Source organism: Cupressus sempervirens, chromosome 1, assembly GCF_028749045.1.
Source record: "Cupressus sempervirens isolate cs-2001-9-10 chromosome 1, ASM2874904v1, whole genome shotgun sequence".
NCBI lineage: Eukaryota > Viridiplantae > Streptophyta > Pinopsida > Cupressales > Cupressaceae > Cupressus > Cupressus sempervirens.
The window spans coordinates 95338464-95354222 of record NC_143118.1 but is presented as its reverse complement, the minus strand read 5'-3'; the positions used below and the strand labels follow the sequence as shown (position 1 = coordinate 95354222).

Below are 15759 nucleotides of genomic sequence, written 5' to 3'. Positions count from 1 at the left end.
ATATACACATATAGATACATATACATATGTATATACATACATATACATATGTATATACATACATATACATATGTATATATATGTATATACATACATACATACATACATGTACAAAGATCACAAGGACACAACATCAAAATACAATGATCACAATAGATAAGAACATAAATTTTTACATTTTTTGGTTTTCTAAGTTTACAAATTTCAAATTTAGAATTTTTTTGTGCAATGAAGTTTATTTTTAATTTATTTTCCTAATTTTTTAAATTGTGTTATATTTTTATTGCATTTTACCTAATACTAATGTTTATGTTTTCTACTTAAATTTTATGTTTTTTATTTGAAATTGACCTATAATTTATATTTTCAATATCAGTTGAAACTATGTTTTATGTTTTTGTTTACAGTTGACCTATTCGACATTTTATATAGTAAATTTGTCAAAGAAAAAAATGTTTAAAGTAAATACAATCCAAATCTAGAATTAGAGATATAAAACTATTAATTGTGAACAAAATAATAATAAATTGACCAAATTTTAAAGTAAAAAACTAAAAACAATGAAATAAAATAATATAAATCAAATTAAAATACATGGAAGGGTGAAAAAATCAGTTGGGGGGTTGGTAGGATGTCTAAAATTGAGCTCCTGTCTTCAAAAATCACTATCACCAACACAAATAACAAAAAGAATGCCCAAAAAAATGGGATTTAAGTTTTTACAAATCGAGCACCCAATTTGTTTAAATCGAACACTTGATTTTTTTAATTGCACACCTATAATGGTTCAGGAGGATGATCCATATTTACCTTGAAAATAAAATAAAAATTTAGAATCTTCTAGGATGCTTCTTAGAATCTTTTATGATTGCCTTTTCTCTATTAACACTCTAGTTCATTGTTTTTCAACAGCAGTAGAAAGACTTGGTGTAATGAAGAACAAAGGTTTCACAAGAGCACGAGAAGGCACATGAAACTATGCAATAATGATGGTAATGGATTTCAATTTAGTTTCCAGATTTATTACAATTTTGTTGGTAAACAAATTTGTCGCAGTAGAATTGGCCCAACGGAGTGTGTGGCAAACCGTTCACAACAGTTGGATAGGCCTTTGATATGCGGCCTTCCTCTACGTTTAGAGGGGCAGCTCCCTTGTATGATGTACTTTTTAAAGGATTTTCAAATAAAGATTTAAAACTTCAAAGTTCAAGAGAAAGTCATCCAAGACGAATGCACCACACGCCCTCAGGACCTTCTTTGGTAAATAGGATTGATAACAAGGGTGATCAAGGACTACGCTTGAAAGCAACCAGTATTATCAAGAACCTTTATTAACATTCATAAACACTCGCATAATACCATGAGAATGTCTACTACAATGCATAACAATTTTGATTTTAAAATAAGAAACCCAAAGTACATCTAATTTCGTTTCCTTGCACCAAGAAAGCAATAGAGATTTTTCAATTTCAGAGATAAAAAGTGTATATACTTTCCAAAATTTATCCCTCAATCAAAATTTCAGCATAGTGTTCCCTTATTTTTAAAACCAAAAAAAGTCCCTTTACAAAGCCAAAAGGTGTCCTTATATAGACATAAAGGTTAATAACCACCTTCTGTGGTTAGTAACTAACCCCCAAATACGTGATTTGGGTGAGGTTAATTAACCTCCACAAAATCAACCTATAAGACCAGAAACTACCATAAGTGTCCTTTCACAAAGCTGACACTAATTTTCTATCTGAAATGCCAAAATCCATTCGTCTTATCTGACTGCAGAAGAATCATATATTATAATTGGTCACTGCAATTCTCATTTATTATGATATATTCTTCACCGTGGACCTCGGGATCAGTTTGACTCATTGAGTTCTACATGTAATGTCTTGATGGAAATTAGGCCTGGTGGGTACAGAGTAGTGCAAAATACATCATGAATTATAGAGCACTACATAATATAATAATAACAAGTGATCTAAGCTAAATCATCTTGCGCGCAATACTACTTTCCTAAGGTCATGGTCCTTTGTGTTAAGAGAACTCTCAGAGAATAAAATGAGGAAACCTCCTTATGAACTCTAGCGTAGCTTTCACAACATTCATAACCGCAGGGGGTCCAAATTCATATATGCATTATCACCCTTCTGTTCTCCAACCAAATTAGACAAACCTCTTAAACCAATGACTAGCAATTTATTTGATAGGCTGGTCATAACTACCGCTGTACTCTCATCATCAATAGAGGAAACATTGAAGTGGTTTATAAGAAACTCTCTGTAAGAACCATTATCTACAAAAATATTTGTAGATGATGCCTTGTGCCCAAAGACGATGTTAGCTAGCCACGAAAGACAAAATATTTCGTTGAAGCAGGATACTAATTTGAATCCCGTAAGTAATTTGCTTGCATGCTCAAACCATTCTCGACTTGTTTCGGCCTAGAATAGGTCTTTTGGTATATCGGGTTTCTCAGTTTCCCTGTAAAATTCCTTTAGGTCGTATGAGATCACTCCCAAGAGAGTGGTCTTATTTCCTTGTGGAACATTGAAGTTTCAGACCTGTATGTGCCCCACATTATTTTCCTCCTCCTCGCCATGCTGACCATATCCGGCACACATGATTCCAGTCCAGTTATGATTAACAATAATATAAGAGTTTGAAGGGTTGTTCCACAAATCATGCCTGTCCAAATGCCCTTGGCTCGAAGGTCAAACTTATATCCCATAAGAAGACGAAGGGGTAATCCAATAACATAGTAGTAGCCTATGTTTATATAAGCTATCAGACTTTGCCAACCTCTACCTACAACCACACTTGATAGAACTAGCTGCACACTATTCAAAACCATTGTAACTCCAAGTAACATTGCCATGTTGGACACTGTTTTCATGACCACTTGACTACTCGTGAATAGTACTACAAAATCATTTTTGATAGCAAGAATGATGGCCACGAATATAAGCCCAATCAACAATGATGTTATGACCACCACCATGACAGAAAACTTTGCAGCTTTTGGGTGACCAGCTCCAAGTTCATTCGATACTCTCACACTAATGGCAGCATTGAAACCGATGAAGATCATGGCTTCCCATCCATTCATATTCATGTAGACAGATAATGAATCGACTTCAATTGTTGCATTTTTTTCAAATTACCCATCATCACAATGAGTGACATCATATACCAGATCTCCAAACATAACATGACACCCGAAGCCATTGAAAGCCAAACAAAAGACCATAGACATTAGGTGGGCACGCGTGAGAGATGGGTGCATACTGCTGGGCCCATATTATTCATCCCATTCTTGAGACCACGTTCCGTTCAGGAATTCTGTCAAACACTTCACGTGCCTTCTGAATTCTTCGGCATTCCCCATACATGTCAATCAAGGCATTGGCAACAACAATACGTGACAAAATAAAACTCTTTCAGTTATCCTTCGATGGATTTCTATCGCTTGTTCCAAAGCCTCCATTTTGGCACACGTAGGAAGTATATTTGCAAATGTAGTAACATCGAATTGAATCCCTGTTCTATTTGTTTGGTGAAAACATGCCAATGCCTCTTGGGAAACCCACACTTGCAGTAAGACGTAATTAACATATTCCATGAGGACACATCTCGTTTTCTCATGTGGTTGCACACATTCACTAAACCTCCTTTCTGTACATGTTTGGCAGAAGTAACTCTGGTGCCATTCATAAAAGAGCACATCAAATTATACTCTCAAGAATGTGCTTTGACATTGGTTATGGACGCTATTTTAATATTTTATGAATGAAATGACAGGGAACCATTTTTTCGTTTTCACCTTTGATTATTCTTCCATGGGTTCGTCTACCCTTAATTGGTGTTGGTGCAAACCTGCTTGCATCAAAGCTCCATTTTCCCTGGAATTAATGCATCCATGTAATGATATTGCTCCCCTTAGATGATTCCAGATTAACCTTGACTCCAGTCCAGTACACCTTCCAAAATGACTCGTCAAATCTGAATATATGAATCTTTGATCTCTCTTTTGCACAGAGAGCCATAGATCTGGTACCTTCATCGACAGCTAGCGAGTTGAATCCTCTCCTGAATGTATGAATAAGATGACCCATGTTACTCATATTACAACCCATCTTGGGACAATGATACAGACACAAGGAGGATTCTGTAAGATTGTGGATAAAGACCATTAGCTCTCCTGACTTGAGGATGACTACTTTGAATAATCTTTCCTGATGAGGGTTGGCGACTACTATCTCTACTAATCCTCTGCACAAATTCATCCTCAACTTCTCATAGAAGAATTTGAAATAGGTCGGAGAAATTTTCAAACAAGTTAATAACCGTGTCGGAGAGGTTAAGAAACATGCGTTTTTTGAGAGGTTAATTAACCTACTCCAAAATGTGCTATCATTAACCTGTTTGAGAGGTTAAGAAAAACATGTTTTTGGACGTTATCATTAACCTGTTTGAGAGGTTAAGAAAAACGTGTTTTTGGGGGTTATCATTAACCTGTTGAGAGGTTAATGGTTAATGATAGACTTTAAAACACATCTTTTGGGTCTCTCCATTAACCTATGACAACTTGAGGCTCAGAAGTCGGATTTTAAAAATTTCAAGTGCTGTGCAGAGTTGGGAACGAACCGGGGACATGGAAGCTTAAAGACTCACAAAATTCAAAGATAGAATGGCCAATTGAAAGCTTAAAATTGAGCAATTTTCAAAAATTAACCAAGGCTTATAAAATTGAAAGAATTTTATAACCGGGCAACAAGTTTAAATATAACAAATTTGACTTTGAATTTTTTTTTCTTTTTTTATGAATGATACCCATTATCTTACCTTGCCACCCAATGATCATGGGTCTTGAAATTTTATAACCTCATAGTTAAGAGATTTTTTTTTGTTAAAAGTATCTTTAATGTCTACAAAATGCATATGCTCGTGGAGATCAAGTCGTTGCAATCAAAATTCTAGGATATATATGCTTTCAAGACACTGCACTTGACCAAAGTGGAAAATATTATTTCAAGAATTGTTCTAGAGTTCATATTCATTCTATTTGAATTGACAGCAAGTCAAAATTTATTTTATTTTGAATTAAGATTTTGTTGGATATAGATTGAAATTAAAATATTAGGTTTATTTGAATAACATGTATTTTTGGTGTGCTTATAAGAATGAAGTTTAATAAATTTTAAAAAATAAAATTCTTTGTTGAAAGTTTTTTTTATAACAATGTTTAAAAAAAAAAATCAATAATTTCTTAAATTTGATTTTAAAAATAATCTTAAAAAAAATAAAAAAAATTGATCATGTCATAACATTTATAAATTTTATAATTAGATGTCAAAAAGGAAAAGGAAAACACAACTTTAAATCTATTTAAATTAGTGAATGAACAAACATATCATTTTTCTAAAGTAAATTTTAATTTGGAGTCATCAAATTTGTTATTGTTGTGATTTTTTTTGAAAAACATATTTTTTTTAACATATGTATTAAAATTAGTATGAAATTACTATTATGAAAAATAAATCTAAAATGAAAATTACTCTTTTGAATTTTCAATTAAAGTTGTGTTTTCTATTTTTTAGATGATACATTTAAAACTTATTTTAAAACATTCCTTAAAACTTTCTAAAAACTAAATTTTATTCATTTCGAATAATGAAACAAATTTTCCTTTTAGGCAAGTTTATATATATATATATATATATATATATATATAATATCTTTTATATAAAAACTATATACTCACAATCTATTTCTTTTACTAAAATTATTTTTAAATAATTATTTATATAGAAAATTTATGTTTCATTTTTGTGCATATGTATACTTAAACAACAAAAAGTATCCACATTTTGTATAGTTGTCATATACTAAATCGTCTTTATTTACATAATCATATTTCTTAATATTGATTCATGTTCTTCTCATTTTCATTTTTATTACTTTATGTTGAATAATGGATAAATCAAACAAGATTGATCATATTGCTATAGATACAAATTTAAGGAGCATCTTTGTTTAGTTCTAAACTTTCTTATCTTTATTTACTTTTAATAATATATCACCTCAACACCTTATCTACTTCTTCATCACTAATTGCCTAACTCACTGAAAGCTAAATTATTATTTTAATTTTTTTATATTTATTAATTTTTTTCTTCAAATTATTATATATAAATCACACTTTGAATTAAGTAAAGAATGAAATTGAACTCTGTCAAAGTGGCTATATTGTAATTTATACTAAGTATTTTTCTCATTTCTTTTTCTTTTTCATTTCCTTATCATTCTAATTTATTGGAAACCTTTTTTCATTTCCTTATCATTCTAATTTATTGGAAACCTAAATTTATGATCCAATTAACTATTAACTTATTTTAACAATAGATCTAATAATATGGAACAAAATTACAATGTAAAAATTCTTTATAATTCAATGAGACAATGAAAAATTCATCCATGAAGAAAAACTTATTAAAAAATAAAATCATAACTGAGCCCTCTTTCAAGAAGCATGAGTTAAATCTTTTTGAATATTTCAGAAAGGCCTTTTAGACCTTGCATTCATATTCCTTGTATCTACCTCCAATTATTGTGTAAAGGACGATGAGAGTAACTATAAAAACTAGAACTACAACATGGGCAAATATCCTTGGAACTATTGTTGTTTATGTCTCTCACTGCAAAATGTAGTCCCCTATACACCCAACATAAAATGGAACATCACAATAAAGATTAGTCATATAATGTTACTATTTAGCTTCTATTTGAAGAATTATTAGGCACATTCTATACAAAAATGAGAGGCTTAGAATACTTTTTACATATTGTAAATATTACCTATGCGTGCTAGGTAACAAATATAGAATTTGAACACTCTCTTTCACTGCTTCATGAATTTCACTGTATTTACTTTGTTTAAATCTAGTTGTCGCATCCAATATTCAGAGACTTTCCTTTTTGTATGGTTTCATTTTGATTTGGGTGGGGGTTTGGCTATCACGGGGGAGAAAGAATATTTGAAAAAAACCATTATCACGTTACAGACCATCGACTGATGGGAGCGCCACAATACTACTGACAAAGGATAAGACAATTTACAGAACTAAGTGTACGTTGATTCATAATACCATCGATGCATCCATGAACAAGCTCTATTAATAGAAAAACAAAAGTAGATGGAGTATGGCTGGGCCCCATCTTATCCACCTAAGCAGTCAATGGCTTAGTGTGTGATGTTTAAGACGGATCGTAGACACATCCCCATTTCACCCTATATAAGAGAATTTAATAACTACATCGAATAGTTATATCCAAGCTGATAAAAATACCTAATTTCTATTGGAAAACAAAAGATGATTAATTAAAGATTTTGTCAACACTAATGTAAGCTACTAGAAAGAGATAAATCATCATGTGTATGAGTGTAAGTTACTATGAGTACATAATTATACTTTCCTTCAAGTAGCCGAGTTTCACTCTACAAATTATATATGTCCGTATGATGCATAGATTTAAAATTAAGAAATTATTTATAGGCATAGGCGTAAAAAATTAGAGTCTTATGCTTTATATGAGAATAACAAAGAATTTACATCTAAATTTACTCATGTGGGATTCAAATTAACAAATTGATATATGCTCAAATGCTTAGCTTTCATCATGTGCATGAGTTTCAATTACTGCAAGCAAATAAGTATATTTTGTTTGAAGAAGCTAGTTTATTTTCATCAAGCAACCTATGTCCCATGATACATGAGTTATAGATGGCATGATACTATATTCAACTTTATCAACTTAATGAGCAAGGAGGGCCACAAAATTCAAGCAATCGTAAATATACTATAAGGACAAAACATGTTCAATAATAACTACTCGTGGATTCAATCTGCAATCCCAACAACCATAAGTGGATAGACAAATGCTGGTTTTTGTTGTCGTATATCTCAATAGCTAATTAAAGTGCATAACAATCATAAAAATGATATTAAAAATATCAAGAGGATCTATGATCACATCCAAAATACATTAGGGCCCAAACTTCTTCTACAATTACTTCAACACGACTCTTTATCTGCTACCACTGCTTGTCATGTGCTATTAAAATGAATTTAAGGTTGTAAACTAGTCATCATGCAATTAGTTGATACTAACAAGTACTGAACTCCAAGCAGTTTGACTATCAAGATTGAACGAATTCAGGTGGAGCATCAACATTAAACAAATGAAATTTTTTCTTGGACTACATCAATATTTATAATTTGTTTATATATAAATGGAGTGTTCCATTATGAGCGTACACATAGATTAAATAGGAGTAGATATTTGAAATGAAGGAAGTATAATAAAATATGGGAATCTATTGTTACATTGTTAGTTGTATCACTCTGTGGTGTCATTGCTTGTCATTTCAATTTCTACTATTTGCTCGATCCATAGAAAGAGCTTCCCCTCTTCTTTCTGTTTGGCACAACTTCTTTTGCTTACCAAGTAATTATAAGTGAACTTTGTGCACATTTTTCTTTTGGATATGCATCTCTATTTATAAATAACCCATCACAGATATGTTTATTTTTAATGTCACTTTCAATTCAATTTTGATGATTGGAAGAATCCATTCCAATCCAAGTTGTCTTAGAGGTCCATTTTAGAAGAATTCATTCAGTCAAAGTCACCAAAGGACCCATTTCTTGTTTTGGTTTGGATAATAGATCTTATGTATATTCCATCATTTAGAAGAATTCATTCTCTCAAAATCACTTAAAGAACTATTTCTTATTTTAATTTAGATCATGTATCCATTCCCTCGTTCTATTTTTAAATCAATCAAGACCAATTCAGCTAAACCATTTAATATAGGTGCTTTATTTGTGCTGTTTAGTTTTATTGTGATTGCATTATCTAATTAGTGAGTGCAAGGGTGGCCTCATGCCTATTATGTATATAAGAATGTAATCTTATCTTAATATGTTTGTGTTTTTTAAAGTTTTATTAATACTTTTTAGTTTGTTTGTCATGATGATCATAGATGAAATGGGCTATTTGAAGATGGGCAATGGCCTAACATTTGGGACACTTTCTCCCATTTACCTAGTCAGCCTAAGATTTGTCTTTTAGGTTTACAATAAGGGAAATAAACTTCAACCTTAGATGAAATGGATTTTAATGTACTAAATTCTCCAATTTGGGTTCTTTTTTGTATGGTGAGTTTTAGTGGCGAGAATTGGTTTTTTGGTTTATCATCATTGTATGGTGGATTTTACTAGTGAGAATTGGTTTTTTGGTTTATCACTATGAATTTTTTGTAGGCTATTAGTTAGATGACAAAATTTGATGATTTAATAGTATTGACATGAATGCTTGATGATGATAGTAATGGAGATATTGACATTGATCAATACCTTCTTTACCAAGTGAGTCATCTTTTTATGCTTTTCTTGTTCTTGCTTGTTTTTGTTGCCTAAATCTTGAAATTTATAAGAAAATTGTCACATTAACTTTGGATAAATTTGTGGAATAGGGAGATATAGAGACGATGGCGAAAATTGGAATGGATGTCTACTGGTTTCCAATTTCTTGGCCTCATTTGATTCCAAGTAGAACTCTTGCTATGTGTTTTTCTTCTGGTAAAAGTTGATGCGTTTATTGGGTGAATTTACTTTGATGTCATGGTGGGGAATTGCAAAAGGAAGAGGGCTAGTCAATGTTGGAGGATTAAATTATTATAACAATATGATCGATGGCCTTTTAAAACATGGTACTTACATGTTTTAGAGAGCATTTAGTATAGATATATATTAAAAATATTATAGTTTAATCCGATTGATTATCTTTTAAAAAGTGGCATTCTAATGTGTTTTAGATACCAATCAGTATAGATATCTTAAATATATCTATCAAAAGAAAGGTAGAAATATATTAGACTTTTACATTTAAGTATATCTATTTATGTAAAAAATTTCTACCTTTATTAATAAACATTATTGTGTTAATGTGCTAACAGATTTAGGTCATTATACTTTTCATCTTGCTGTCATTGTAGAATATCTCTCAATATTACCAATTGTTTTTCACAACCATTGATAGGGATTGAACCATTTCTGACATTAAACCATTTTGATCTTCCACAAGTACTTGAAGATGAATGCGAACTCAGGTGGTTGAACTATAATATTTGTTTGATGAAGACAGGTGGAAGTTGTATGGGATAAACACCCAGTACTTGTCTAGCTTAACTTTGCACATGTAGAACTCTTAAATTGTAAGTTGGATTTTGTCGATGTTCTCAGTGTACCTTTGTAGGTGAATGAAGTGCTTAAAGATGAGAACTTTTGGGTATCCACCAATCTCTTTGAAAAGATCATGATTCGCCCTGACTTTAAAATCAATCCAAAGAGAAAATATATAAATAAAAAATAGAAAAATGTAGAACAGATACCACTATTTTGGAGTGTATGGATAATTTTTCCTTTGAAAAATTGAACTGTTTTTAGTCTAACAATCGGCTCCACCCTTGGACCTATGGGGTAAAAGTGCTAGTATAAATATTAGTAATTTTCGGTCCAATTTTTTTAAAAAAAGAAAATCATATCTCTCGTTTGTTTATCCAAGACCTTACTTGTTTTAACCCCCGGCAACATTTACCATACTATATACGACTACTATGAACAATCATCATTGTCCGCATTGTCCAATCCAATGGAAGAAATTCAAGAAGTTTTAGGGGTGGCGGTTCCCGGACTCATCGAAACTGCTCTAGTGAGTGGGGATTGCCTGTCGTCGTGAAGGACTTAACAGGGTATTGGTTATCACCATTATTATATCTTATCAGATCTTTATTATAGTTATATATAGGCATATACCACAGGTCATGATGCATGCTAGAGCTACACCACGACAAACTTAGATAATCAGAGTACTCCATAATCTGGTAAATACGCTCTCCCTCTCTGTTATCACTCTTATTGTTGTTTTGGACGGTGTAAATTCGTTTGGAGGGTTTGCTTAAACGAGTATTTTCTTTTTGTTTGCTTCTTGATCGGTGATTTAGGATAGGGAAATGGAAGGCAATGATAGAGAGGATATAGCTGAGGTTTATATATGTTCAGGCAATGGAGGTCCGAAGGGTTTGAAAAGAGCCAAAACCAGAGATGAAAATGATTTTGATAACGATGAAGTGGGATTTATTAAAAGAGAATTTGAGCACCATGAAAAGGGTGTGGCCAGAATCAACAATGGTAGCTTTGGGTGCTGCCCTTCGTCAGTCTTGTCTGCACAAGCGAAGTGGGCGCGTGTCTTCATGCAACAGCCGGATAGTTTCTTCTTCAACTCTCTTCAAAAGGGTATTTTGGAATCAAGGCAGATAGTATCTCATTTAATAAATGCTGCCCATGTTGAAGAAGTGTCTCTGGTAGATAATGTTACCACGGCTGTAGCTGTTGTGTTGCAACAGGTCAGTAATAACTTTAAGGACATGATTTTTTTTTTTGAACTTACATTGAAAGCGCTGGAATTAGTATTGATAAAATTGCACTTCAACGTAGAAAATTAGGACACATTTGAAGATTGGGTCATTGATTTTGTTGGTAGCGGTTTTGCATGGTTTGATCAATACTTTTGGTTTTTGGTAGGACATTGATTAAGATGATTAATTTAATATGGAAACTCCAATACAATTGAACTCAGAAACAATATTGAATAGTACTATGGATTGTGGAAACTTGATGTTGTTAGTCTAATAATATGTGTTTTCAACTTGAGCAATTTACATATTATGTTTGTTGAAAGAATCGAAATCTCATATGGAGTTAAGAGATCTATAAAGATTAGCTCATAAGAGTATGGTAGCAGCAGTTTGCATCATCGAGTCTGCTGATCTGAGCTGACGGAAGCGAGTTTAATCTGCTTGTCTTGGCAGACTTAGGAAATAAAGATTAACAAGATGATCACTTTATTCATGCTACTTATTAACATTCTTCGATGGTCTGCAACTTTGATTGGTGAAAGCTAATGAGAAGCTTGATGCTTTACGTTTTTAATTTAAATAGGCACCCAGGGAACCTGTGCTGCCTGAAAAAAATATGCTTTTTATGTTTGTGATATAATATGGGTAAAGAAGGGCTACAATGTGATCCTCTCATTGGGGAAGCCATATCGACTGTTTTGCATGACTCAGAAGAATTCTTTCCTTGTCATTGTGGATCATTATTGTATGCCATTGCAACATTCACATAAAATTTGTTTCTAGATTCTAACTCCATAATGGTAGACCAAATTATATTGTCAAACAAATGTAGCATCATTTTCAACAGTCAAGCTTACTTGGCAGATATGAAATGAACATACTACATGCAAACATCGTTGATGTTCAATGACGTTCCACAGTTCATTGATATGGCTTCTAGCCACAGCTCATTGATATGGCTTCTTGAATATATATATATGCGATCACTTAAGTAACATGGATAAATTTATGTAGCAAGTTTATGAAGTAGAGAATATTTCAGATTTCTGTTGTTGATTCGTAGATTATTTTTCATTATGTTAGCAGTCCAAGTTTCATGGGTCTGATGATTGCTTAGAGTGCTTCCCTGACATGTGTTTATGTATGTTAATTAGACTCCGTCCTGCTTGAATTTAATTTCTCAGAATTCGGATTGTTATTTCAGGGCAAGAACTGCATAATCCCTAGAAAGAAATTAAGAACTGAAAACATATTTAAAATTTTTTACATCAAGAGTTTTCCCTTAGAAATAATTTAAACTGTTGAAGTTGTTGATTTGTTTTTTGCTCGATTGATGTTGTTAACTAATTCTTAAGGCTTTTAAAAAATTTATGGAGTCACGCTGAGGATTTTTTATTTAGTCTGAGCCCGAGGATTAAATATGTTAAGTGAGCACGAAAACTGAATCCAGTGCTTAATACAATGGTTTGCATAGTTTGTCAACCTCAATGTCAAATTCGTTGAAAGCATAGGTTTTACTATTAGTACTTATGCTTGGCAGGAAATTGATTTGCACTAGCCCATTAAATTTTCATAGAAAGAGAGTGCATGTATGAACAATCTGAATGTCATTTTCGTTGGAAGCAAATACTTAACTTTGATGATGTTAACTGTGTTGCAGAACTAGGAAATTGGATAAGGGTTTGCCAAATTTTTTTGGTCACAAGAGTTTATTCAATTAGCGAATTATAATTTCAGATTAATTTAAATAATGGATTACACTCTTGATGTTTTAAATAATTTGGTCGTTGCAACAGGTTGCCTGGGCATTTGTAGAAGGGAAGTTTAAGAAAGGGGAGGATGCAGTTTTGATGCTACACTATGCTTATGGGGCTGTAAAGAAGGCCATTGAAGCCTATGCAGTCCGTGCAGGGGCCCATGTAATTGAAGTGCATTTGCCATTTCCTGTGTCATCTAGACAAGAAATTATTGACACTTTTAAAGAAGTTTTGAAGCAGAGCAAGGCTCAATCCAAGCGGATCAGAGTAGCAGTTCTTGATCATGTAACCTCTATGCCTTCCATGGTGCTTCCTGTGAAAGAGCTCATTAAAATTTTTAGGGAGGAGGGTGTGGATCAGGTTTTTGTTGATGGTGCCCATGCTATTGGAAGTTTAGATATTGATATGCAAGAAATTGGTGCAGATTTTTATGCTAGCAATCTTCACAAATGGTTCTTTTGTCCCCCTCCTGTTGCATTTTTGTATTGTCGTAAGCAGCTTCTTCCTCATCTTCATCACCCAGTTGTTTCTAGTGAATATGGGTGTGGTTTGGCTATAGAGTCTGCCTGGGTGGGGAACAGGGATTATAGTGCACAGCTCTCTGTGCCTGCTGCTTTGCAGTTCATTGAACAATTTGAAGATGGTATTGAAGGCATCAGAAGAAAGAACCATGACCGTGTTATCCACATGGCAGAGATGCTAGCCAAGGCCTGGAATACCCATTTGGGTGCCCCTGCAGTGCTATGCTCATCGATGGCAATGATAGGTTTACCAGATGCTTTAAAGGTAGGATCAGAAAAAGATGCTATGGATTTGAGGACCCTCTTGAGAACAAAGTTCGGGGTGGAGGTTCCAATATATTACAGACCACCAACAGTGGTGACACATCTTGATTCAACCGGGATGTCTAAACCAGCATTTTCAGCATATGCGAGAATTTCTCATCAAATTTACAACAGCACTGATGATTATCTAAAATTTCGCGATGCTGTTAATCAGCTTGTGTTGGAAGCATCTCAATAGTAATGAACTGTGAAACATTTTTTGAAAAGATCAGATTGTTGATCCTGTCCCTTTTCAAACACCAACATCATGCTCTATTTAATTTTTCTTGGCATATCTGAATGTACATTGTTTCCCATCCTTATGTTTTGTGCGTGGTATTAACAGACAGAAATGAGAAGAGAATCAATAGCTAGAACACCAATTTGAAGACAAAGACTTTGTAGTGATGCATGGACATGAACGATCACTTTAATTGGGGTCAGGGTTTAATTTGGTGCATGAGGATCATCTTTGAATGGCAGAGGGGATCTCCTTGCAGGCTTGTGGCCTCGAATGTAGGTTAATATTCAAAGCGGATTAGTAGCGGTGTAGAAAGCAGAATGCAAATGCATTTTTATGAGAAATTATTGCAGATTATGTAATGCATTTTTATGAGAAATTATTGCAGATTATGTAATGCATTGAACATTTGAACCCTCATTTCCAAAAGGTATGTAATTTTGAACCTTGGGCCGACTCATTTTCTTGTGACTAGGATAACAAGGCATTTACTGATTATATGCTTCACTTGGAGCTAATGCATACTTGTAGGGGACCAACAATCAACTGTTTTAGGTTTCATATGAAGATGTGGGTTATAATTGTCATATTGCAACCAAAACTAGCCTTCACTTTGTTGGGTTCAATTTTATTTTCTGTTTTTCACCTCTCTTCTCACATGCATGCATGTTGTAATAAGAGCACTACAGCTAAAATAATAAATCTCTATCTTGCCACACAAATGAAAATGTTTGTAGCTTCATTATAAAATGAGGAATATTGTAAATAAATGTATTTGATCTGTTTCAAGGAAATTCTTAGCAGAGAATCACAGGACAAGTCTCACAAAATTGAAGCAATTTAAAAATTGGATCTGAGATCCCCAAATGCATATCAAATTATCTATCTGGTGGGCGATATTACCAGAAAAGCTAATTTTGAAAATAAACATAAATAAAAGTGAACTGCAAGAGACAATATTAGGTCAGTATACATAGGTATCCATGAGATGTGGAAAACATCTTGTAGTTTTCTCTATCCGTGGGTATATTCTAATTTCTTACTTATATCTGACGTGATGAATTTGACTATGTACTAGCGATCTTTTTATTTTGTTATATTATTGAAGGGACAAGATTTTGAAATTGAATATGCTGTTCATTGAGTTATTTTTAATTAGCTTCTGGGGTTCCTTTTACCTTAATAGTTAATACATTTGCATCGTATCTGGATATATATATATATATTGTTGGGTCAAAGATGGTTGTACTGGATTGGACTCCAAGTGGCTTTGTTGTATGGTTTTAGTTTTTTTTATTCATGTCTTTGGCATATGTCAGTAGACTGCTACCATAATTTCTCACTTGAGGATTCTATCCTTCATTCTTGCTCACGTGGTTGATGACAATGCCTGTATTCTCAAAGGAGACATGAATATACCCCACAAATATTAGCATAGGGAAATATATTAACTGTTTACTT

At 32.9% G+C, this 15759-nt stretch overlaps 1 protein-coding gene and 1 pseudogene across 1 annotated transcript; one reads left to right on the top strand and one right to left on the bottom strand.

The window, feature by feature from the left end:
* Positions 1–2043: 2043 nt before the first annotated feature.
* LOC149576394 (bark storage protein A-like) lies at positions 2044–3109 on the bottom strand (annotated as a pseudogene).
* A 7582-nt stretch (positions 3110–10691) lies between these two features.
* LOC149576393 (putative L-cysteine desulfhydrase 1) lies at positions 10692–14943 on the top strand. The gene is made up of 3 exons (XM_089817143.1): positions 10692–10942; positions 11063–11464; positions 13273–14943. Exons 2-3 carry the CDS (start codon positions 11072–11074, stop codon positions 14254–14256), a joined length of 1377 nt encoding a protein of 458 aa, XP_089673269.1. The 5' UTR covers positions 10692–10942; positions 11063–11071; the 3' UTR covers positions 14257–14943.
* Positions 14944–15759: the final 816 nt, after the last annotated feature.

Bases quoted from the DNA above. Each gene is read 5' to 3' on its own strand.
- LOC149576393 (XM_089817143.1), top strand. From the start codon at position 11,072: ATGGAAGGCAATGATAGAGAGGATATAGCTGAGGTTTATATATGTTCA. The intron at 11,465-13,272 runs GTCAGTAATAAC...TCGTTGCAACAG, and splicing joins TAGCTGTTGTGTTGCAACAG to GTTGCCTGGGCATTTGTAGA.